The 23332-nt window shown below is 38.1% G+C and overlaps 1 protein-coding gene across 2 annotated transcripts in view; it reads right to left on the bottom strand.

Annotated features, from left to right (window-relative positions):
- The window catches only part of NECAB1 (N-terminal EF-hand calcium binding protein 1), a 61730-nt gene that overhangs the window by 2723 nt on the left and 35675 nt on the right, over nucleotides 1-23332 (bottom strand). For both annotated transcript variants that reach the window (XM_027680743.1, XM_027680648.1), the window contains 7 exons: nucleotides 15207-15343; nucleotides 13145-13257; nucleotides 10229-10305; nucleotides 6097-6150; nucleotides 4522-4634; nucleotides 2199-2276; nucleotides 1114-1205 (listed from right to left, as the gene is read on the bottom strand). In XM_027680743.1, coding sequence (XP_027536544.1) covers nucleotides 1114-1205; nucleotides 2199-2276; nucleotides 4522-4634; nucleotides 6097-6150; nucleotides 10229-10305; nucleotides 13145-13257; nucleotides 15207-15343 — 664 coding nt within the window. The remainder of the gene's footprint in view (nucleotides 1-1113; nucleotides 1206-2198; nucleotides 2277-4521; nucleotides 4635-6096; nucleotides 6151-10228; nucleotides 10306-13144; nucleotides 13258-15206; nucleotides 15344-23332) is intronic.

The raw sequence follows: 23332 nt of genomic DNA on the forward strand, positions 1-23332 counted from the left end.
GAAATCCTTCTAAGCAGGCTGAGTCAATGCTTTAATGAGTATTTGGAATTCAATTTCAGACACTTCTATATTTAGGCATTTAAAAGTAATGTTTACATTTTATTTTATGTTAATTGTACTTTAGCTGTGAGTAGACTACCTTGGAATGCTCCTGGATCATATGCAGTCTAACTCTCCAACACAAAGAATTTTGGGAAAAGGCATCATTGTTTCCTACAGCCAAGTTTGTCTTAAATTTCCCAGTAAGATACAAGATTTACAGAGGTTATTGGTTCATTAAGTGCAGTCTCTTTATACTGCAGGAATCCCTGGCATATAATTTTGTGCTCAGATCAGGCTCATGAGGTCTAAAGATGTCTTGGCTGGTTTCTTTTAAGGAGAAACTCCAGGTACAGGACTACATTTTTTTTTCTACTAGGTGTGGTTTTGTGATTTTAAATTTAGCTTGTACAGAGACATAGAGGAAATTAGGGTTTTATTTTAACAGATTTGTGTTCCCTAAAATAAAAAATAATTGCTGTCCTCCCTGTGTAAATATGGGACTGATGCTTGCTTTCCTTCATTCTGCACTGTCTCTTAACTTTAATTTCTAGGAGAAGGAAGATGTTGCATGCTCACTAGTTTGCATTAGGAATAATAATTTGGAATCTTTAACACCTTGTTTTTTAAAAGTAGTTTTTTAACATAGCAGGAAAAATGTAAAATAGATTGGTTAATAAACATAAATTATTAGTAATTAAGGCTCCCTTCAGGCAGTGTAAATAGGATTAAGTTGAAGTCTTCATCAGAAAGCATTTTTTTGCTTGAAAATCTTAAATAGGGTCTGTTTTACCATTCACAAACAATATTGTTTATTCTAGATACTTTCTTAAACACAATATGCTTGTGTATGTTTGCATTATATAAAATAAAGCATTGTGGATCTTCTTCTTGCTGATGCATTTTATATTTCTGTGGTTAAAATAAAAACATTCGGAGTCTCTTTCTCCTCTGTACTTTACCAAAGATCTGACTAAGGGTGACATTATGCAGTGGTCTTGTGTAGGGAACACACTAATATTGCAGAACTTTTTATCTGGAACTAACAGTTTAATGTGAAAAGTTGATATTTACCAGGGACTAGCATTGTTGTGATGAGCTCCGGAGTTTCCAAGAAATCCACATTACTTCTTTGGAATGTCTTGCTGTAATTCATTTGAAGGTGGCTAAATAATTGTAAAAAAAAAAAAAAAAAAATTAAAAATAAGTTTTTTAAAGGGGCTCAATTTTTTTTTAATGAGCATTAGAAATTTTACAGTTAATGCTATACAGAGATTTTGTGCTTCAAAACTTAGGCAATGGTGATAGTGGGAGAGGAATCCAGATAAGCTGTGAAGTGCTTGATCTTAAACACAGGTTTTCTTCTGTGCATCTAGCTGTCACTCTGATGCTCATCTCATGGTTGTGACCCAGTGTAGCATTGACATGTGTTATGAGTGTTCTTGAGTCTTTGTGATAGGAAGCCCAGTAAAACTGGGGTTTTGTTCAAAAGGAAAGCAACTGAGCTTCGAGAGACTTCTCCATCTCCCTTCAGAACAGTTTCTGTCTTCAGATCATAGGGTTGGTTTGTGTGGGATTTAACCTAAATGTAGTTAAGGACAATCTTTTTGTCTCTACTCAGTTTCTTATCTGCCTGCTGGAGGGTAGAATTCAACCAGTAGGACTTTTAATCACTACAGCTTCTATTTTGGGCTCAAAAGAGACACTCTGGGAGTCTGTTGGATGGGTTTTTGTGATGTGGATTGGGAAGCTGTGGGAGAGCTCCCCAGGACTACTTGTATGCTGAACTGTGTTGCAGGATGGCATGTGTTCTATCTGTTGGCTTCTTCTGTTTCTTTCTTTACCATTAAACTCTGGTAATATTGCCGCCTTCCTGTTCTTTTGCCTCTGATGAGCTGACATCTAACTGATGATATATTTTTATCACTTTCAGACTTTTTCTGTTTTGAATTAATTTTGTCTTTCTGACATTTTTATTTATGTTTCAGTATATTTAAGTCTAGCAACTGAAGTATTCTGAAGTATTAATTGTGATATATTTAGCAAGAAATTGGTTAGCAGTATTTTAAGTAATTTATATTCAGTCTTTCTGCACAAAACCTTCAAAACTTTATGTATTACCAAAAAAAAAAAAAAGCCACCAAACCCCCAGAACTTACCTATTCCAGGCATTGCTGTTCTCCCAGAACTCATAAACAATGAAGCGGAAATTACTTGGAAGCTTCTGTATGGAAATACTAAGAATTGTACAATTGAACTAATTTAATAAAACACAACAGTTGTTGGACATACACATCTTATTCCACACTGCCTATAAGTAGGACCAAATGCAGTGATTTTTGAAAAAAAAAAATTATTAAAACAACAAAAGCAAAACCAAAAAACAACCCAAATAATAATTTTAACAAATGAGGGATCATATACTACAAATTAACTTTAAAAAAAAATCTTGTTGTATATTTATTTTTACTTAGTAATATTTTATATTACTACACTTAGGATGGACTCTTATTTATGAAACTCATTTTTCATTTTGCTCTAATAGTACCATATACGTAAAGAAATGCTAATCAGTAATACATAAAATTAAATAACTGTGGTTCAGGAAAGATCAGCTAATACAGAACCACAGAATATGCCAAGTTGGAAGGGACCTGCAAGGATCATCAAGTCCAACACTTAGTCCTGCACAGGACCATCCCAGAGAGTCACACTATGTGCCTGAGGGTATCATTCAAACGCTTCCTGTACTCTGTCAGGCTTGTGGCCACTTCCCTGGGGATCCTGTTCCACACAGTGAACAGTTTGAGTAAGTTTGTAGAGATTGTTTCACTGATGAATTACACGGTAGAAGTTATCTTTTTATATAAGAGATGCATCAAAGTGTCATGGAATTTCTGTGCTTTGAGAGCAAATGGAGTATATCTACAATGTAGTATAAAGTCAGATAGGCTGATATCTGCTGCATATACATTTTTAAAATAATATTTTGGGTACTAGTTACTTGTCCTTACACTTTTCAGCTAACAATATCATGGATCAACAGATACTCTGTTGATCCTCTACACAGAATCATCCCACTTACTATCCTGAGTATAAAACCTTTATAGCACATACGGTACTAATGCATGTGGGTACTCAAATTGGTGTTTAGATAAATAGTGCAAAAAGTATATATACATTTTTCTCTAAGTGCCCAAGTGTAATATTGCTGATCTCACTACTGATGTGCTTGAAAACTGGTATCAGATTATATTTCATACTGTAATAAGCAATGTTTTATGATTTAGTGGTTTTCTCCTTTTTTGTATGTGCAAGCACATGGTAAAATAGCAAATATATCGAAAGCTGTCAGAAAAAACAAATCGCTGTCATTACCAGCTACAGCAAAACCCATCCGGTAGGTGGCATTACAGACATACCAAATGCCTGTAAACTTGGGAAAGAAAGGAACTTCCTGCTGTCATTTGTTAAGTTGCATTCTGAAGTCATGTAAGCTCTCTCCCCTGACAAGTCTGCAGTCACTACAGTCTTTAGCTTGATGTTCATTTTTGGAAGGGGCCAGAGTGGCTTCTCTTGTTTTTTTTTTTTTCCCATCTCTTGGCCAACAAGAGAATTTTATTTTCCTCATCAATCTGCCTTTACAAGTGAACCACTGCAGAAATGTCACTCCTCTTGCAGCTTAACTTACTTTTTCTTAATAAATAACTTTTTATTAATAAAATCCTAAGTGTGATGATCTCATAGCATCAAGGCTTATAAATTAGGGGTATGATAGGCAGGCTTTGAAGCATTTGAATATATAGGAAGATCCTATATATGTGTACATTGTGTACACATATAAAAATATCTTTTTCATAATGGTCTACAGTGTGTATGGTAGTAACTTTCTCAAGTGTTTGAAATTCAGAAATTCAGAACAGTGGTGAGCCATGAAAATTTATTCTTAACCCATAGTATTTTATTTAATAGTTTATTTAATTCCAAAAGGAGCAAAGCAGAAACACAGTTTCATTGAAAATTGTGCTTTTTAATTTTCCCAGTTATTTATTATGAATTAAAATTTTAAAATGACAGCCTAAAGGGAAGATTCTGAAAGCTTCTAAGCAGAGAACTGGTGAACAAGTTGACAAGTTGCCTCCTTGCCAGGTGAACACAAATGAAGGCTGGCAAATGAATTTTCCAATAAAGACTCTCAGCCTAGGAGCTTCCAGAAGTCATGAATCAATGACGTGCGGAGCTAAGAAGCCTGAAAAGATTGTTTGGGATAGCCTTTATTGTCATTTTTTGATAGTACTTAAAATCTGCACATTTTGACATCTTTTTCTAGTTCTAGTTGTCTTTGAAAAGCTCTGTCTTACAGGTTATGCGTAAGCTGCCAACAAAGGTGTTACAGGTTCTCTCTTTATAAATAATCTCAGTTATTCAAGAAATGAAACTACATTCCTTCCTTCCGCCCAAGGACAATAACATTGTACTTACTGTAGGCAGCCACCCAGAGTAGAAGCAGATTCCACGTACTGCTTCAGGGCAAGATGGAATTCCTCAATTTTTTCTTCTATCACACACATTTGATTTTGAACGATCATTATGTGCTGATACAAAAACATTACAATATTAGTGCCATATCATCCTCTGAATTCCTTGTACTTTAAACTCAGAAAAGTCATATTATGAAATAAAAAAACCATAAAGCATGAAAGAAAATCCACAGAAGTTCCTTTGAAGTTTGCAGTCCCCATTTTAGTGCTTTGGAGTGGAGAAGTAGAAATGCTCAAGTGTGGCTCTTATGTCTAGGCAAGCTGAGGAAATGGAAACACCCAAAAAGAGTGTCCATCTCAGAGACAGTTGTCCTAATCCTGGATGAGAGAGTCTTTTCACAAGAGTGCAAAGCAAATGCTGATCTTTTAAATATTCAGTAATAAAGACAGTGTGTTTCCTTGGGTGAATCTGTATGCAAGCAGGTGTAAGGTCTGGGACAAGAGCAAATCCCCACAGGCTGCACTGGATATGTTGTTGCTTTTACTTTTCAGAGACCTGACTTGCACCTGAGTGAGATGCCAAAGGTAGCCCATGTTAAGTGATGAATAGAGAGGGTTTTCTTTCCTCCACCTTTCTGAAAATGAACGATCTTTATAAACAAGACAGGAAACACTCAGCAGTACTGAAAACCTATTTATCCTTTTAGCTATTTTAAATAGTTTATGTGTCGATTCATCTGTTGAAGCTTGACAACTTTACTAGTGGAATATTTAAAGCAACACAATGTGCTTCTTAATGAATACAACTTAATTTCTTGTACAGGTTTTTGACTCATTTCTGCCTTGATTATTAATACAGCTATCTCATGAATTATAAGCAATCTGTCTAGCAATATTGTATGGTCTCATTTAAAAAAAATCTGATGCAACTCCTGTGATGAAATAATGATCCAATTTGATGGATCATCTCTTTTGGTTATTTTTTCATGTATATTTGATTTGTGTTGCGTTAGGTTCAAAGCTCTGAATTTAGGAATGCTAATCTATCAGTCTTGGGACATAAACTTACTTAACAGTAAGTTTATTTCTGGTCATGATTTTGATTTTGTATGTTGTAATATCGATTACTGCTTAGCACTAGATAGTCTCCCATCTTTCCTATTAAGATTTCCTGTAGCAGTCTGGGGAGGGAGGGTGGCTGTACAACCATGATTTAAAGCATGCATGCAGCATTAGGTGATTTGAAGCAGAGAAGCTTCTGCCCCATAAACACTGCTGCCAAATTTGTAAATCTTATTAATGACACCTTTTCCTCCTTATGCAAGTTAAGGTTTGGCTCCCTGTATCCTTTGAAAACAATGCAAAAATTAATGTAAAATTTTTGCTCATGTATTCTGAGTTCTGTTGCCTCTTTCACAGTGTTTTCTGCTAAATAAAATGGTTTCTTATCACTGGAAAAAGTGAGAGTAATGATTTTTACAGTTACTTTTTAACAAAAGAGATCAGATGAGATTGTTGTCTCAACAGCTGGCGTTTGTAATCAAATGTGAAAATCGTTATCTTGAAAAGTACTTACAGATCTTGCATTTTCTTCTAAAACTTCCTCTTCAAATGGCTCAAGCTTTAGGTCCTTTTAGGCAGTTGAAAAGAAAATAGAAAATAGAAGAGTCAATACTACAGCCATATTCTGCTCTTACCTTTTTAAGAAACTATTCCAATAGTTAGATTCTGTTTTATTTCAAGAAGTTATAACTAAATGCCTTCTTTATTAGCTGTAAGTCAAACATAAATGTTGATCTGGTATACCTCAGTGATTAAATCCAGGCTGGGCTGTTTTGTAAAGGTTTATCTATAATGCTCAGCAGGTTTTTTTTCATTCAACAAAGTAACAAAACCACTTGTTCACAAATGTATGGACTTAACTGAGAAAAGACAGACATGCTCTCAAATTGTCATGTGGACTATAGAGATGAGCAAGAATGGTAATTTGGAATGAACTATCAGTTACTATTATGCCGTGATAAAACTCTACACAAAAGGAGCTTCTCTGTGGGAGGTTTATAAGGGGTTGCAAGGGGCTGTTTTCTAGTGTTGAGAGATTCACATGATGGTCCAGGTCAGGTTTCTGAACTGCTGCACTTGCTGTGAGCACAGGCTGGGCAGCAGCAAACAGATGTGTCTGTGAGGCAACAGCATGTTTGGCACACAGCCTGGATGTGCATTTCATGAATCGGTGATTGACACAAACACCAACTAGTAGTGCACACAAAATCATCCTTTACATGCTAGGCACATGCAGTACTTTCTAGCTCAGTGCCATTATGATATTCTGAAAAATATCTGTATGCCTGAAAAAAAAAGGAGACTGATTTCCAATAAGCAGCTGGAGAAAAATGCACTCTTTGTTTGTTGTGCTTCACTTCTCACTGCACACAGTTCTTGTGCAGCAAAGAGAAAAAAATTTCTTATGCTCCCAGCCTGCGTGAGGATTGATTAACCTCAGATAGCAGGCATTCTGCCAGCACAGATGCTGTACTCGCTGAAAACCAACAAGAGATGTGCAGGTAGAATTCAAATGAACAGAGGACCTCCACCAGCAGCAGGTGGCAGAGCAAGGCAGGAGTGAAATACTTAGAAATTGCTGTGAATGTGGATAGAAAAGCATAAAATGTGTGTGTGGAGGGAAAAACACACAGCTTTATTGTCAGTTCAGACACTTCAGGTATAAAATCTGTAATTCTTCCATGCTTTCAGTGCCATTTTTTTCTAGGGAAACATGGCAAAAGAGAGGAAGAAGTGATTCTGCAAACTTTTTCTAAAGGTATCAAGAAAAGAATTCTTTTTTGTTTTTCAATGTGTGTAAATTTAGAACTCGAGTAAAAATAGGCAGCTTACAAGACTGATTCATGGTCAAATTTACCTTTGACAGAAGGCAGCAAAAGACAGACAACACTACATCAACCCTTCACTAAGTTGTTTTCCAGTAGGAACCACTGACTAATAACTTGCTACCCCTTCAAAAAATAAAAATAATCCATAGCAGTTCTTCAGTAGTGTTATGTCATTAGACAGGGCATGACTACACAGATAGGATAAGTCTACACAGCCAGCCTGTATGATCTTGGAGCATGTGAGCACTGGCACATAGTCCTCATCTGTGTGAAAAGAGTGCTTATGCATTGCGTGGCTTGACTTTGAGCATAAGTGAAGTAGCCCAGTGTGCATAACAGAGGTCCTGCCAGCCCATTGCCAAGCAGCCTGGAAATAAAAACTCATGCAGCTCAAAGCTGGGGCTTTAAAATGACTCTGGGAGTCCTACCTCACCCAACTGAGAAGTGGTGGCTTTTGAAATTGCCTTTTAGCATGATTGTGCAATCCTTTCCAATCTGTTCAGGGCAAAGTCAAAAAGAGGGACTTTTAATAGCTGCTGAAAGACAGCTGATATTTAACACCTCTCACAGTCAGACATGGCTGAGAGATACAAAGTCAAGCAGATGCCAAGTTAGGCAAAGGTTAGGGTATATAGACTGTCTACTGGGAAAATTAGGCTTATCTAATTGCTGTGTTTTAGTAATCAAGCTTTATATTGAAAAGGAGGTAATTATGGGAGTTCAATGCCCTTTCATTGTTTCCCTTTGCACTGAGCTCCTTTTCAGACTGAGTTTCTCTGTCATTTAAACATGGCAGATTTGATATTTTTATAACATCCTTGTTGTAAGTTTATTCACCACAAAATGGTTGGCTGCTTTCTGTAATGTTTGCATTGCATTATTGCTGTAGGCCAGGTTTCTTTTTTTTTTTTTTTACATCCTTTTAGATGTTAGGTTTTCTTTTGGCATCGGTCCATGTTGGGCTGGACCAGCTGTGGCGGGGCAGTGAGCTGCTGTTTCCAAAGCAGAGATGGAAGTAAAGCCAGACTAAAAGTGAGATTTACCTTTCATGATGGACTTTGACATTTCAAAATCCAGTTTATATCTATTCAGGAAAAATCAAGTTGCCATGTAAACATCATTAACGTGGCAACTGCCATGTAATTGCCTTTCTCTTGCAGAAATGACCTCTGAGAGGAAGCAGTTGTATAGAGGCTCATGTGTAGGCTCTGGCCAGAGGCTTAATGGGCTGAGCTGCTGAGCATGGCAAGGAGTGAGAAGCCGACAGGACTTAGGACAGTGCTTCAAGGAATGGCCAAATTTCACAGCTGGCTAAGGAGAAGTGATGTGAGATTTTCAGACCACAGGGATAACCAAAGGGAATATGGGGCTCCTTTTGGAGCACAAAGTCTTGCAAGACCAGCAATGCTGGGGGTGACCATATGCAGCTAATCAGTAGTAATAAGACTGAGATAACTGAAATACCCAATACTGTTCCCAAGCTGAGACCAGAGGGCAAAAGTAGTTAGGGGTGTTTTTTTCATTTGGGAGGGAGCAATGGCAGAGAAAGGTCAGTATGCTTCTCTTGCTGAGCCCTGTGCCAAGTCACCACTATTTTTATTTTTTTTGTTAAATCCCTTAACTATTTTCTGTGTGTGCAATTTGCTACTGAACTCAAGTTGGATGACTAGCTGAGGGAGAGGAGACACTTGTCTGCCAGGGCCCAAGGTCTGAGCCAGTGCCTGGGTTAGAGGTGTGGGTCCAGGCACAAATACTTAAAACCCATGATAATGCTCACGAGGCATCATCCCCATGATCATCCCCGATCAGCTGAAAAGAAAGAACAGGATCAGACTGTTTCATCTTCCTGCAAGTGCTGCTGGTCATGTTCATGTTCCTGCAAGCACTGTCTGTGTGTGGGTGCTGGTGAAGACACCTGTGCCAATGTCTTTGAAGTACATGCGCAGTCTCATTGCTGGCGAGCACTGACCTGTGGGGAGAAGCAGCATCAGCTGCACAGGGAGTGGAGCTACTCCTGGGTCTGAGACCACTCAGTCTAAAACCTCACCTCCAGTGGACCAGGAGGAAGAAACACCCATGGTCCCAAAATCCACTGAATTCAGCCACTCCCCCAAAAAAGAAGTCATCACAGATAAAAAACAACTTTTGTACATAATAGATACTTTCTGTACGGATAGATGTGGCTCAGGATTTTACGAGCCCCGGGGCTGTTGGATCAGATGGGTCATTTTCAGACTCCTGGAGGGGTCTGTTTTGGTGTGGGAACCACAGGTGGTTTCTGGGCTCTGGAGGCTGTTTCAGCCAGCTCCCAGGGGGGATTGCATCAGCTTTTGTTTGAACTTTACTTATTAGGAAAGTGTTTTAAGCTTTATGAATGAGTATTTTCTGATGGAAAAGGAGGAAACAAAATGTTCTGTCATGCTTTCATGGGAAAGTTTGGAAAGGAAAAGAAAAATACTATATCCTAAAAACAGAGGCTTATACCATCTTCTCCAAAACAAGCATAAGTAAATACAGTAACATTCTCCAGTCATACAGGAATGCAACTTTTCAGATCTTTATGAAAAGTTGAATCTGTGGTGATAGGAAGGGGAAAGGGGAGCGTGGAAAAACCATGGCATGCTGTCATGCAATAGGAAAGAAGAAGGTGGAAGAAAAATGTAGGCATTTAATGAGTGTTAACTGTCTTAGGTGATGTTGAAGTTTCACTCATTATTGATTGGAAAGACTGCAGCTGGGGCACTGAAAACATTTGTGTTTTCAAAGGGATTGCTTTACTGATAGTGAGAGAACAAACAGGTGGAAAAACCCACACACCTTCTTTTCCAGTCTATCAATTAGCTTCTGGAGTCTGTTTATCTGGGTCATCCACTGGCTGTCTTCCTCAATCCAACCTTTGGACAAGATAAATAATGAACATTTAAAAAATGTTACTAAATTGCTGGAACATAATGTATTCCTGTATTTTATTAAAAAAAAAAAAAGCTTAGCTGCAGTTTCTTTTTCTTCTCGAAAATTATGCTCCAACTAGTTCAATGTTCATTTAGGTAAAAGTAAAGGAAAGCACGATTTTGACTCTATGAATGATTTTTGTTCTTTTTAAGATACAGTAGAAATCCACTATAGAATTAAAACTACATTCTAGATTAATGCTAGTGCTTTGGAAATTGTGCTGGTACCTGAAGAAAGCTCTCCATCTCTACTGCAATTATATTCCTGCCTGTATAATGACCTGATCGTAGAATCATAGAATGGTTTGTGTTGGAAGGAACCTTAAAGATCATCTAGTTCCAACCCCCCTGCCATAGGCAGGGACACCTTCCACAAGATCAGGTTTCTCAGGCCACATACAACCTGATCTGATATCATATATCAAGGGTGAAGCTAGAAGATGATGTTCTACAAAGGCACAAGCATCTGGGCTATGAAGATGGTAAAGGGCCTAGAGGGGGAGACATACAAGGGAGCAGCTGAGGTCGCTTGGCTTGTGCAGCCCACAGAAGAGGAGACTGAGAGGGGACCTCAGAGCAGTCTGCAGCTTCCTCATGAGGGGAAAAGTAGGAGCAGGCACTGATCTCTCTGGTGACAAGTAACAGGACCAGAGGAAATGGTCCTATGAGGAGAGGCTGAGGGAGCTGGAGATGAGGAGGCTCAGGGGAGACCTCATCACACTCTACAACTACCTGAAAGGAGGCAGTAGCCAGGTGGGGTTGGTCTCTTCTCCCAGGCAACTATCAGTAAGACAAGAGGGCATGGTCTTAAACTGTGCCAGGGGAGGTTTAGGTTGGATATTAGGAAGAAATTCTTTCCAGAGAGGGTAATCAGGCATTGGAATGGGCTGCCCAGGGGGGTGGATTCTCCATCTCTGGAGGTTTTTAAGATGAGACTGGATGTGGCACTTAGTGCCATGGTCTAGTAACCACGGTGGTAGTAGATCAAGGGTTGGACTTGATGATCTCAGAGGTCCTTTCCAACCTGTCTGATTCTATGATTCTATGAAATGGCATCAAGCTGTGTTAGGGGAGGTTTAGGTTGGATATGAGGAAAAAATTCTTTACCCAGAGGGTGGTTGGTCACAGGAACAGGCTTCTCAGGGAAGTGGTCACAGCACCAACCTGTCTGAGTTCAAGAAGCCCCTTGACAACACTCTCAGGTACAGATTCTTTGGGCTGTCCTGTTCAGGGCCAGGAGTTGGACTTCAATGATCCTTGTGGGTCCTTTCCAACTCAGGATTGTCTATGATTCTGTAATTCTGTGAGTCTCTCTGAAGTCTCTGGAAAATTTTGCTTTGCTAAAATCTCATGAAAATTTTCTACTAGATGGAAGGGACGATACTCAAGAAAACAAATATGTGCATTATTAAAGCAGTTCCTGACATCACACACAGTGTAAATCTCTATGTAAGTGGTTGCTCTAAGGAGAGAGGCAGGTTATTTATCAGAAACTGAAGAATTTTCAATACATGCTCTTGTTATACACATTCATTAACCTGCTTATTTTCCAGCTGAGAGTTTTTGTGGCTCTTGAATATGTTTTGACCAAACAGAGAAATCCTAATGCTGAGAACATACCACAGCTGTGGTCTGTAGAGGCAGCAGAGTGCGGCTTTACCTGAACAAGTACATAGGCTGAAGAAATGCTGGCTTGAGCACTGAATGCAAATACACACCTACAGTGTTACTGTGCATGTGAGCAGCAGGCAGTAAGGAGGAAGATCAAGTGCCAAGACAAACACAAATCTTGTGCAGGAAAGTAGACAGCTATTAGCTATTAGTAAAACTGTGGAGAAAGATGTTAGCTCTTTAAAATTACATCAATACAGTAAGGTGATTTGGTAAAGCTTGCATATGTTTAGGTTCCTTCTGAACTCTGTGAATTAGCAGTGCTGCAACAATGCTATGTGACCTTCCTTGTTATGAACAACAGTAACTCACAACAAGAGACCAAACATCATCCTGTATCACTGAGCTGAAGGAACAGCATTATTTGGTGAGTGGCACAAAGTGAGTCAGGAATGTGAGTGACAGAAAGGTCTTCAGAAGAGGGTTAAAAAGGAAGAGGTAAGCATGTGGCTGCAAGCATTGAGATCTGCGTGACTGGTCAAGAAGTGAGCCTGACCCATCACATATTTTGTTGTTTCAGTGGTCTTCATGCCTTGATTTTGGGACACATCACTAAGCATGGAGACACCTTCACTGCAGCCTCATGCTTAATGTCACTGCTTCCAAAGAATCCCATTTACCAAAGTGCACTATCACATTTTCCAAAGGAGAAATGCTGATTCAGATTTTTTTGGTGTTATCTGAAATGAAACATTATTTTCTTTCACATTTTGTATTTTCTCTTTCTGTTTCTTATTTGTTCCTCTCAGCTGGGATGTAAGACATGACAGAGAACTTGGTTCTTTATAATTTACAGCCTTCACCTTTTCATTCACTTCTGCAGGCTACAAATATTACCTAAAAATGTTGAATCAGTCCAAAGCCCCCAAACAATATCACAATTTGGCCCATAATTATGTATTTATTTTTATCAGTTCACATCTATGTATATGTAGTTATTTTCCTCATGGTTTGAGTTAATACCTTCTATATTAAATTGAAATTGTCTTCTGTCAGTAAAGTATCTGAGTTAGGTGTCTAAATTAAATTTTTGAGAGAAAGATATGTGTATATTTTTCTGTATATGTGTGTATGCACGTCTTAAGTATCTTGAAAATGTGAAATACCATACCTGTGCTAGAATGAGGGCTATTTGATGACAAGCTGTTGTTCTTCTGAAGCCTTCGAACTGAGCGTTTCCCTGGCCATTGGACTGAGAGCACTTCTGGTTTTGTTGGATCTTTTCTGCACAGAAACACAGGAGACTTCTTCAGATAAAATGTGTGGGAGAGCTCTCCTCCCTCTGTTTTTAAAAAATGTGTTTCTATGTTCCCTTTTGAATTAAAAGAAAAGAAATACCTATTGAGACCACTGGACTATTTTCCAGATTTTCACTATTACTGATTAGTTGTGGTTATGTCATTAAAGAAGTAAAAAAAAAAAAAAAAAAAGAAAAAAAGAAAAAAGGAGGGTTAAGCTGGCATAAACTGTAGATCTTTTAGGGAGAGAAATCTCAAAGTCAGTGTCTGTCTGTGATGTGGCTCTGACCTGACCTAAGGAATCATTCACACAGTTTCTTCATTCACAGGAGTTTTGTAGCACCACTGCAGAGGAACTGGCTTCACAATACCACCTAAAAGTGAGATAGGAACTTTAAAAATTGACCCCTACAGCTTAAATATTGAAAAGATAAACAGCAACCTGTATCTGTTAATAAGGAAGGAAAACTGATGAGAATTAGCTGAAATTGGATACAGGACTGATATGCTTCTGGGACCAGTAACATAGCAGATACAGAAATTATTTATGTTTGTACTGTGATGACATTCATTGAGGCTTGATATTTTGTGTGAGGACTAAAGGCTGTCTTTTATGTGATTCTTCTTCATCATCCAGCTGACATGCAATGAAGGACCAGGACTATGGTTAATTTTGAACAGTTAGTTGGATGAGTGGTTGCAAAGAGTATTAGACAGTAGTCTAAACAGTTCAGTAAATAATTCTCATGCCACTGTTTTGGAAAGATATCTGGTCTCCTGAAGCACAGAATAAAGGCTCACTAAAAGTTCACACACTGTGTTAAGGAGATGTTTTAGGATGGTGTTTTCTGCAGCATCAAATCCCTTCACAGTAAATCAAATTGCAGCAATTCCCCACTGTGAGCAATCTTAAATTAGTTTAGGAGTGTCTTAATGGGATTCTGATTCAAACAGTTTGCCCCTGAGTTTTGTTAAACATAACTGAAGATGATTTTACATATGGACTGGGGCATCTGCACTAAGAACTAACTAATTTTCTCCAAAATAGCTGTAGTTAAAGTGCTGTGTTTGCCTGGCTTTTTCACTGCTACCTTGGAATATGGGGAAGATGGTATTTGGCATAAGTGTGTCACACCTCTTTCTCATTTCCTTTGCCACAAATGAAATTCAACATTCCAGAGGATATTTCTGAACAACTGCACTGATAGAACTGGAGAAAGAAGTCTCCACAATGCCCTACTAGACAGTCAATTTAGTCGAGAAAGCTCACTGCAAAAGGGATATTCATATCACCCAGTTCCAAGCACCCAACTGGGTAGTTTGAGTTACTCAGATGGTCTTTCTAAACTGTATTTCTGGAGAGGCTGTCCTAAAGGGCAAGTCAGAGAAGTCAGTGATTACTTCAGAAGATGTAAGGGCACCTAAGTTCAGGCTCTAGCTCTGAACTGGCCATTCAAGATTTCTTTCTCCCCTATCAGTTGCTGGGGAACCTGGAAATATGTATGCATGAACAGAGAGATATATAGATACTGTTCATGCTTGGTGCATCCTCAGACTTTCAAAAACTGTTTGATTCCTATGGTCAAGCTGCTGACACAAAACCTCAGGGTATTATTGATGTACTTTAGCGATTTCAAACCCAACAGCAAAACAAGCAGATGACATTTCCAAAAGAAAGGTCTTAAGATCTTCTTCATCTGCAAAACAAAACAGTTCATATTTTGCTTTCTCTATCATCTTTAACAATAGCATACTGAGGAAAAAAATCCATAAAAAACTCCTCTTAGTGGGTTCCTATATGGAATAAAAAGTGTAACCTTATTTCTCCTGTTATTTCCTACGTCAGATTGCTGGGTGAAATGTAAAATAGAAGGTTCACAGTGACCCACCCCACTCCTAACCCCTTCATTGCAGCTGAAGAAGAAGTTTACTCACCTGTCCTGCCGGGTCTGCTCCTCTGTGGTTTCCATGGCACACTCCAGGGAACTCTGGAGGGACTGAAGCTGGTTCAGTGTCTCCTTCAAGAGAAAGCGAGTCACAAACTGCTCCAAATTAGAAGCCTCCTGATAGTCCTAAAAATTACATAGGGAAAAAAATAAAGATAAGGCTTTGCCACTAGGTTAGAAATACACAGGGAAGGTTCAGACTTCATTCAGAAAGGAAGCAGGTTGGATGTTTTCACAGTTGTACATGCAAACCACATAATCCGCCTTTATGTTTCTGGACAAAAAGACCTCTGAATTTCCAGGTATAGACACAAATGCCACCCATGCTGAGAGAGGCCCAGATACACAATGGCACAGCATAGTTTCTACTCAAAAAATCCCTTTTCCTTGGATGTCTTAACTCCAGTTGGTGGCAGCACCACATTGCTTATTAAGTGTGGAAAAGTCAAAATAAGACTGACAACTGCAGAATTGAATTTGAAGTTTTTATTCAGATCCACTTTTCTGAAAATTGTTTATCAAGCCCCACTGGCCTGTCTCTGACAGTAACTATGGGAATAGTCTTTGAGCAAGGCATATGCTTAGTGATACTCTCTTGAAAAATTCCTCCTTCAGGCTGAAGGACTGTTGTCCCGAGAGAGGTTGCCTTCTGAATTTAAGTCTTTGACTGATTTTTATTCCTTTAATTTGTTTAATTATTTTTGAAACCATATATCTATATATTTTACAATTACATGAAGTGCATCTAAATGTTATTTGAGCTAAAGTTATAAGAAAAGTTTGCACCTATACATAGCAGTCTGTAGTGGTTCTTTGTGTAATGACATTTCCAATATATTGTATGTATTCAAAAATATTTATGCTTATTTAGTGTAGATAATTTCAGAAATAAATTCTTACCCCTGCTTTCCCCCTTGCCCAATAAATCATATTTCCATGGATGGGGTCAAATTTAATGTTTCTGGCAAGCCTAGATCTGCAAAAACCCACTGTGGTCTCTTCCAACTGTATCCATTCTGTGATTCTGTAGTTCTGCAGTAGTACATAGGTAATGCTGTGTGAGGGAGGTCACCTCTACAATAATATAAACACTCTCTTGTTTTCTCATTAGTAAGTGTAATAGAGAGGATAGAACACACCCCTAGAGCCTCTGTTTACTGTGTTGAGCTCACATTAGGAACAGAGAAAGAAAACAGATTTCCATCTCTTAAACTCTGAATGAATTTGTTGGCTCCCCACTCAGCTGATCTTGAAAACCTTTGGGTACAATTCCACCTAAAATAATTTCATAAAATATGCCTTGAATGAAAGATTTCTTTATTCACCACATCCAAAGAGATGCTCTAAAGAAGACGTGTCATTTCAATGGTGTTGCCTCCTACTCTGAGAACCCATTTGAGTAGTTTTGGCAATGCATATGGGTATTTTTAAGCTCTTCCATGTTCTTCCCAATATGAATGACAGCTGAAATGCTTTTTTGATTTTTAGACTTCTCTTAGAATTTTTGCACATATATGTTTGCAATCAGAACACAAATAGAAGATGTTTTGAAATTTAAATGTAAAATTTTAGACTGACAGATAATAGCTTTAAAAGCATTTTGCTTTCAAGTGAGAGTGATCTATTCACAATATATGTTATTAAGTTAGTTCTTGCTGAAAGATTTCTGCTGCAGAAATCTCAAGTGTTAAACCACTCATGAATCATCAGAAGTTACTTATGTAGCGAGAAGCTTCATGGTCTTCTATATTTACTTCTTCTGTCTTCAGATTAATCAGGTAGGAGTCACTCTCCAACAATAGTTTTTCATTTATACATTTTTAAAATAGATACTCATGAGAGATTGTCTGTCTACCTCAGTGAATACCTGAGACTCACACGGGTCTATGAATAATGTTTATGACAACCTTTTTACGATTACTAAATCTTTCTTATGCAATAGGAAAGCTGATTTTTTTATTCTTCTTATAAATTTCCTTCATTGGTTCTCTGGCACGTTAGAACAACGTGTGAATTTGTGTAGCATGGACAGCTAAATAAAACCCTGCAGTAGAAATACAGGGTATGATTTAGTTTTCTTCAGCTTTTGCCAGTGCTTTCAGAAATAAATGAACAAAACATGACAGAACTGACAATTTTTGTGAAGTTTTTGGATTGTTTGAAGTGTTTGAAGTTTGAAGTGTTTTAAAATTCTGGGCATCCAAAAAGTAAATGCTGCAGATACCTCCATATTGCTTTCTTCTCATAGTCATGATAAATCTGATACTGGCATGCTGGATTACAACTTAAAATGTACATCAGTATTTTTTCAACTGTTTGGGTGGGCCCTTGGGGAGGGGGGTATCGTACAAACATTAGCTGTGTAATACTTGCTGCTGTCTGAGGCTGGCTGCTTTTTGACGCCTTCAGAAATGCTTTCCTGCATCTGAATGTTAGTAAGATTTTTTTCATCAGAACTACTCCAGGTTTGTGCATTGCAACAGGATTTAGTTTTTTTTTCTTCACATTTCTATCCCATAATTTCTATATTTAAAGGTTTCCCTATGGAAAAGGTCCTTGTGATCTTTAGATATGTCTTAGAGTTACCTTATCAGGTATACAGAGCTATTTTTGTGAAGGTGGGAAAGGCAGGATGCTAACTTCATCTGTGGAAGTCTAGAATGATCAAAGACTCTCTCTTATGTATATTTTACCAAATATTAGTGTTTACAACTCTTCTATGTGTAATTAATTAACTCTCGTAATGCACCTAGTTGAGCAAATGATTAAAAATTTATTACTTTTTCCTTTAAATAATGTCTGAGTCCAGCAATGCACTCAGTCCAGCAAAGTCACGGCAATGTTGGGCAACTCCTGCCCACTGAAAGATAACTACTCCTACCTGTCCTTCTAAAGTTCTTCAAAGATCATCGAAGATGGCGCTCAGCATATATAAATAGTCATAATTATTATAACTTAAGTCATGGAGGGGAAAAGATTGCCCATTACAATTCAACTTAAACCTCAACCCCAACTCTGAGCAATGAAGAATTACCAGCCATGCTTTGGTACTGTTTCACCACTCTACTTCCTACAGAAAAGTACCTTATTTTGTATTTTACTAAAGGCACACTGATATAGCATTTCTGTAGAAGAAAGAAAATGTTAATACTGAATTTTAAAAAATGTGTATCATTTTATTAAATGTATTTCAATTTATTAAGTGTATATTATGGTAGAATCAGCTTACCTGGCATGCCCAGCATTTGTATTGTTAGTGTATCACATCACAAATTAATAAGGAAAACCACAGATGGTGTCTGTACATAAAGTAGAAAAATGGCCTGGTTCTTGAATTTTATCAACTGTAAATTACTGTTCATTAGCATATACATTATACTGCCCCACAGTTTGGGCAGTCCAGATGAAATAAGTCTGTGTTAACATATTGTTCTGGTTGTTAGTTTTACTGACTGTGAATGAGTGAGGGTAATTTTCCACATCTTCCTCATCAAGAGGCAACTGTGACCTTTGTGACCAGCAAAGATTTAAATTTCCATTAGTGCAACTGAGAATATACATAATTAGTGATTTCCCAGTGGAAAAGGTCACTGTAGTCTTTAAAAGTGGCTTATGGCTATCTTAAAAAAGTGCATGAGAGGTTGTCCATTTACAGCAGAGGAGGCTGGGCTTAGGTATCTCCTAGGGCACTCCACATCTCAGGGTTACAACAAGAGGCTCAGCAACACTCTTGATCCTTTCGATCTCTGGTGCCAGCCCCAGTCCTCACCCCTGGGGTGACCTGACACCACGCAGATCCACTTATCAGAAGAGCAGCTCCTTGAGATGGAGAAGAAGGGAAATACCGGGCAAGCAAACTAAATTTGAGTGGGACAAAAAAATAACTCTGCGATTTCTCAGAAGGGGTGGCAGGTTTGGCAAGAGCTTCCACAGGGCTCCATCTTAGGGCCAGTTCTTTTTGACATCTTCATAAATTACTTGGACACAGGACTTGAAGGTATACTGAGTAAGTTTGTCAACTATACTAAATTGGGAGGAGCTGTTGACTCCCTCAAAGGCAGGAAGGCCCCATGGAGGGACCTCGCCAAATTAGAGGCCTGGGCAATCACCAGCTGTATGAAGTTCAACAAGGCAAAGCACAGGATTCTGCATCTGGCACAGGACAACCCTGGTTGTGTATATAGACTGGGGAACAACAGACTGGAAGGCAGTGCCACAGAAAGGAACCTGGGGGTCCTGACTGGTGGTAAGGTGAATATGAGTCAGCAGTGCCCTGGCAGTCAGGAGGGCCAACCGTGTCCTGGGGGGCATCAGGCAAAGCATCACCAGCCGGTTGAGGAAGGGATTGTCCTGCTCTGCTCTGCACTGGGGCAGCCTCACCTTGAATATTGTGTGCAGTTTTGGGCACCACAATATAAGAAAGATATTGAGCCATTAGAGAGCGTCCAAAGGAGGGCAATGAAGATGGTGAAGGGCCTTGAGGGGAAGCCGTATGAGGAGTGTCTGAGGTCACTTGGTCTGTTCAGTCTGGAGAAGAGGAGACTGAGGGGAGACCTCATTGTAGTCTACAACTTCCCTATGAGGGGAAGAGGAAGGACAGGTGCTGATCTCTTCTCTGTGTGACCAGTGACAGGACCCAAGGGAACAGCATCAAGCTGTGTCAGGAGAGGTTTAGTCTGAATATTAGGAAGAGGTTCTTCACCCAGAGGGTGGCTGGGCACTGGAACAGGCTTCCCAGGGAAGTGGTCACAGCACCAAGCCTGACAGAGTTCAAGAAGCATTTGGACAATACTCTTGGTTACATGGTATCACTCTTGGGGCCATCCTGTGCAGGGCCAGGTGTTGGAAATTGATGACCCTGCTAGGTCCCTTCGAACTCAGAATATTCTATGATTCTGTGATTCCACAAACTTAGTGGGAAAGGATGTCTATGACGTTGTGCAACCCCACGTTCAGAGCAGGGCCAACTTTGAAGCTAGTTCGAGCTGTCTGGGGATGTGTTCAGCTGAGTTCGTAACTCGTCCAAGGATGGAGATGACACCATCTCTCTGGTCTGCTTTTGCACTCTCTTTGTGCATATTTTCTGTATGTCCATTCAGCATTTTTCCTTCTGCAAGATGTAGCCGTTGCCTCTTGTGCTTTTGCTATGCACCCCTGGAAAAGACAGGGGGTTTCTTCTTTCTTCTCTATAACTCTTTAGATTAGATTTAACTCTTTAGAATTATATCTTCCCTTGGCCTCTTCTGCCAGCTGAACAAATCCTTTACTGCTTGTTATGTTCCTATTTTGCTATATAATAGTTTATGCTATATTACACTTTTATAACTTATCTGTTGTGCTTTATATAACATTACTTATAATAGTAATTTCTTGCTATTATACTACTTAGCAATTTTCTTTTGCCTGTTTTATATTTCATATCAAAATAATTTCATAAAAAAATATTTAGGCTTATCTTTACAGAAAATACCCTTAATTGAAAAATAGTTATTATTGAATAAAACTCAGTGGGGAATAATCTATTTAAATTTCCCTTTATCATGGAATTTCTCTTGCCCTGTGTGTTTAGAGCCTAAAATACTGGGACAATGCCCTGGGTTACAGCTTTATATTGAAGATATAAAATTAGTCAAAATAACTGTACTAAGATGAAAAAAATCAAACCTTTTTCTTTCAATCCCTAAGATCTAATTATTCACACTGTAGGAATAAATCAGAACTGAGTCAGAATCAAATCATAATTTCACCAGAAGCCATATCCAGAGGTGTGTTGACTTCACACAAATGCAACCTTTACATCATCCTCATTGTAAAAGTGATCAAAGGCATAACATGTCAAATTATTGGATTCAACTTTGACTGTGGCACAGGCTTTACAAGTTTATCCAAGTATTATATTTGGCATAAACTATGTGTTTAAATTCTGCCTAGAGAATTGGAACAGTGACAATCTCTTGCAGTGCTGACTTAATACCAATGAAATAAAATAGGCAACCATGGCTGATTAGAGAGAATATTGACACACATTTGTAATAATGTCCATCAGGACAGTTTATCACTCTCCTTTATTGGGATTATTGAAGGAGTAATATACTCTTATTGCAATATTACAAAATTCATGCATAGATAAAAAGTAACTCCTATTTAACTGCTATTAGGTGCGTCAGCTTAGAGACAAGAAACTGTTTTGGCTGTGTTTGATATTATCAGGTAGCAGGGATATGTGTAACAACATTGCTCCAGGGAGAAGGTTGTAAGGATACGTAGAAAACATCAAAGCTGTTGGTGGTTTTGATAGGTATCAACAAGAGAATGGCTAGGTTAAATGTTTACTTTTCTGCTGCGAAGTAATTTATATACACTTTTATGTTTAGATGTATGAATATTAAATTAATTAAGGAATTTTTTGGTTTTGTTTTATCTTTAAGTGCTGACTATTTAACACATCTTCTCTGCTACCAGCAAAAATTTGAGCATTCTTTCTGATCCAGTAGGTATAAGACTTCCACAAAAAAAGATCAAAGAAGTTCCCAAGAGTTTTCATTACTCTGATAAGGAGCTAGGAGAAGAGGAAAGGCATGAATTTTTGGAATATCCTTGCATGACTGCTCAGAATTAATTGCCTGCAGCTTTTTGAATTTATCTTACTTGACTTGCACTAATAGTCATAATCTTAAAAATATTTTTTTTTAAATAGAAACTCCAATGAAATAAAATTCCAAAATGTAATTTAATAATGTCCCTAGATAAAATAGCTGTTTATTCATAGAGTCCTCTCTGCCTTGTAGAAGGATCCAACTGATAATATATTTAGGTCTATCACCAGCATTCCGCTCTTCAGTTAAGAAACAATCAAGTCTGTTACTGACAGGAACAGGCTTCCCAGGGAAGTGGTTGAGTCACCATCCCTGGAGGTATTAAAAAAACATATAGGTGTGGCACTTAGGGATATGGTTTAGTAGTGGATCTGGCAGTGTCACATTAACGGTTGAACTTGATGAACTTAAGGATCTTTTCCAACCTTAATGATTTAAACCATAATGATTCTATGATTCTATGATTTTAGATTGACAGTGACCTGAAAAAAAACATTAATGATAAACCCAAAGGAACAAATGAACTGGATTCAAAGCCAATGCATAAAAAAATTAATAATCAGGATAAACTGATCAATACCTGCCTTATGTTATTCTTACGCAGCAGCTATTCCATTACATTCATTCTGTGTAAAAATGCAATTTCAAGGAAAACAAGACTGGATTCTTTGAAAAATGTTAATAAATTCTAATCATATACAAAAATGGGTCCTAGCCAATATAACAGTTTTTGTGAAAACAGAAAAACAATTTGAAACTTCACTTTTCCTTCAACAGAATACTAGTTGTGGAACTAGTTGTCAACATATGCTTATCGAGCTTTTTTTCCACTTACTTTGTTTTGCTATATAATTTACATAAATGCACCTGTTACTATTACTGAAATATGCAATAAAAAAACCCTAGATATTCTGGTGTATAATGAGTATCAACCCTCCAGAGTGCAGTGATTTACATAATTACCATAAATGTACCATCAGTAACTAAATTGCAAGTCCCTCTGTTACTCTCTCAGCTCCTATAATATCTTTTACCAAGTCTGGTTCTTATTTTTAGACTATTCAAGAAATTTTCAAGGCTACAGTGACTTTGCTTAGCTTTGGGTTTTTTTGAGCAAAGCAGAAAAATTAATGAATTCATAGAAACAGGTAATTAGACATGCTGTGTCAGTCACTGAATCCAGCATTTTGCTGTTGCACACAATGCACATCCCTTTCTATTTTTTGCAAGCAACATGTAAAAAGCAGTTAGGTTTTTTTGCTCCCAAAAAACTTGGAAGGCTATTTGAGAACTTGATTGCTCCACTGAAGAAGAACTGTCTTTCATTTCCATCCTAAACTTAATATGTTTATATTTTGCATATATAAATGATGGGTATAAACCGGTCTTGATTAAACCAGTCTTGATTACTGCTGCTTAAAATGGTGTTTGCTAGTTCACCGAGTCTGGTCCCCTGCTATCACAAACGGATCATTCTGTGTCTTTCATAAAACAGTTGCAGGGGAGGCAAGAAAGTCTC

This window comes from Neopelma chrysocephalum, unplaced genomic scaffold (genome assembly GCF_003984885.1).
Source record: "Neopelma chrysocephalum unplaced genomic scaffold, ASM398488v2 Primary Assembly neopelma1_22, whole genome shotgun sequence".
Lineage (NCBI taxonomy): Eukaryota > Metazoa > Chordata > Aves > Passeriformes > Pipridae > Neopelma > Neopelma chrysocephalum.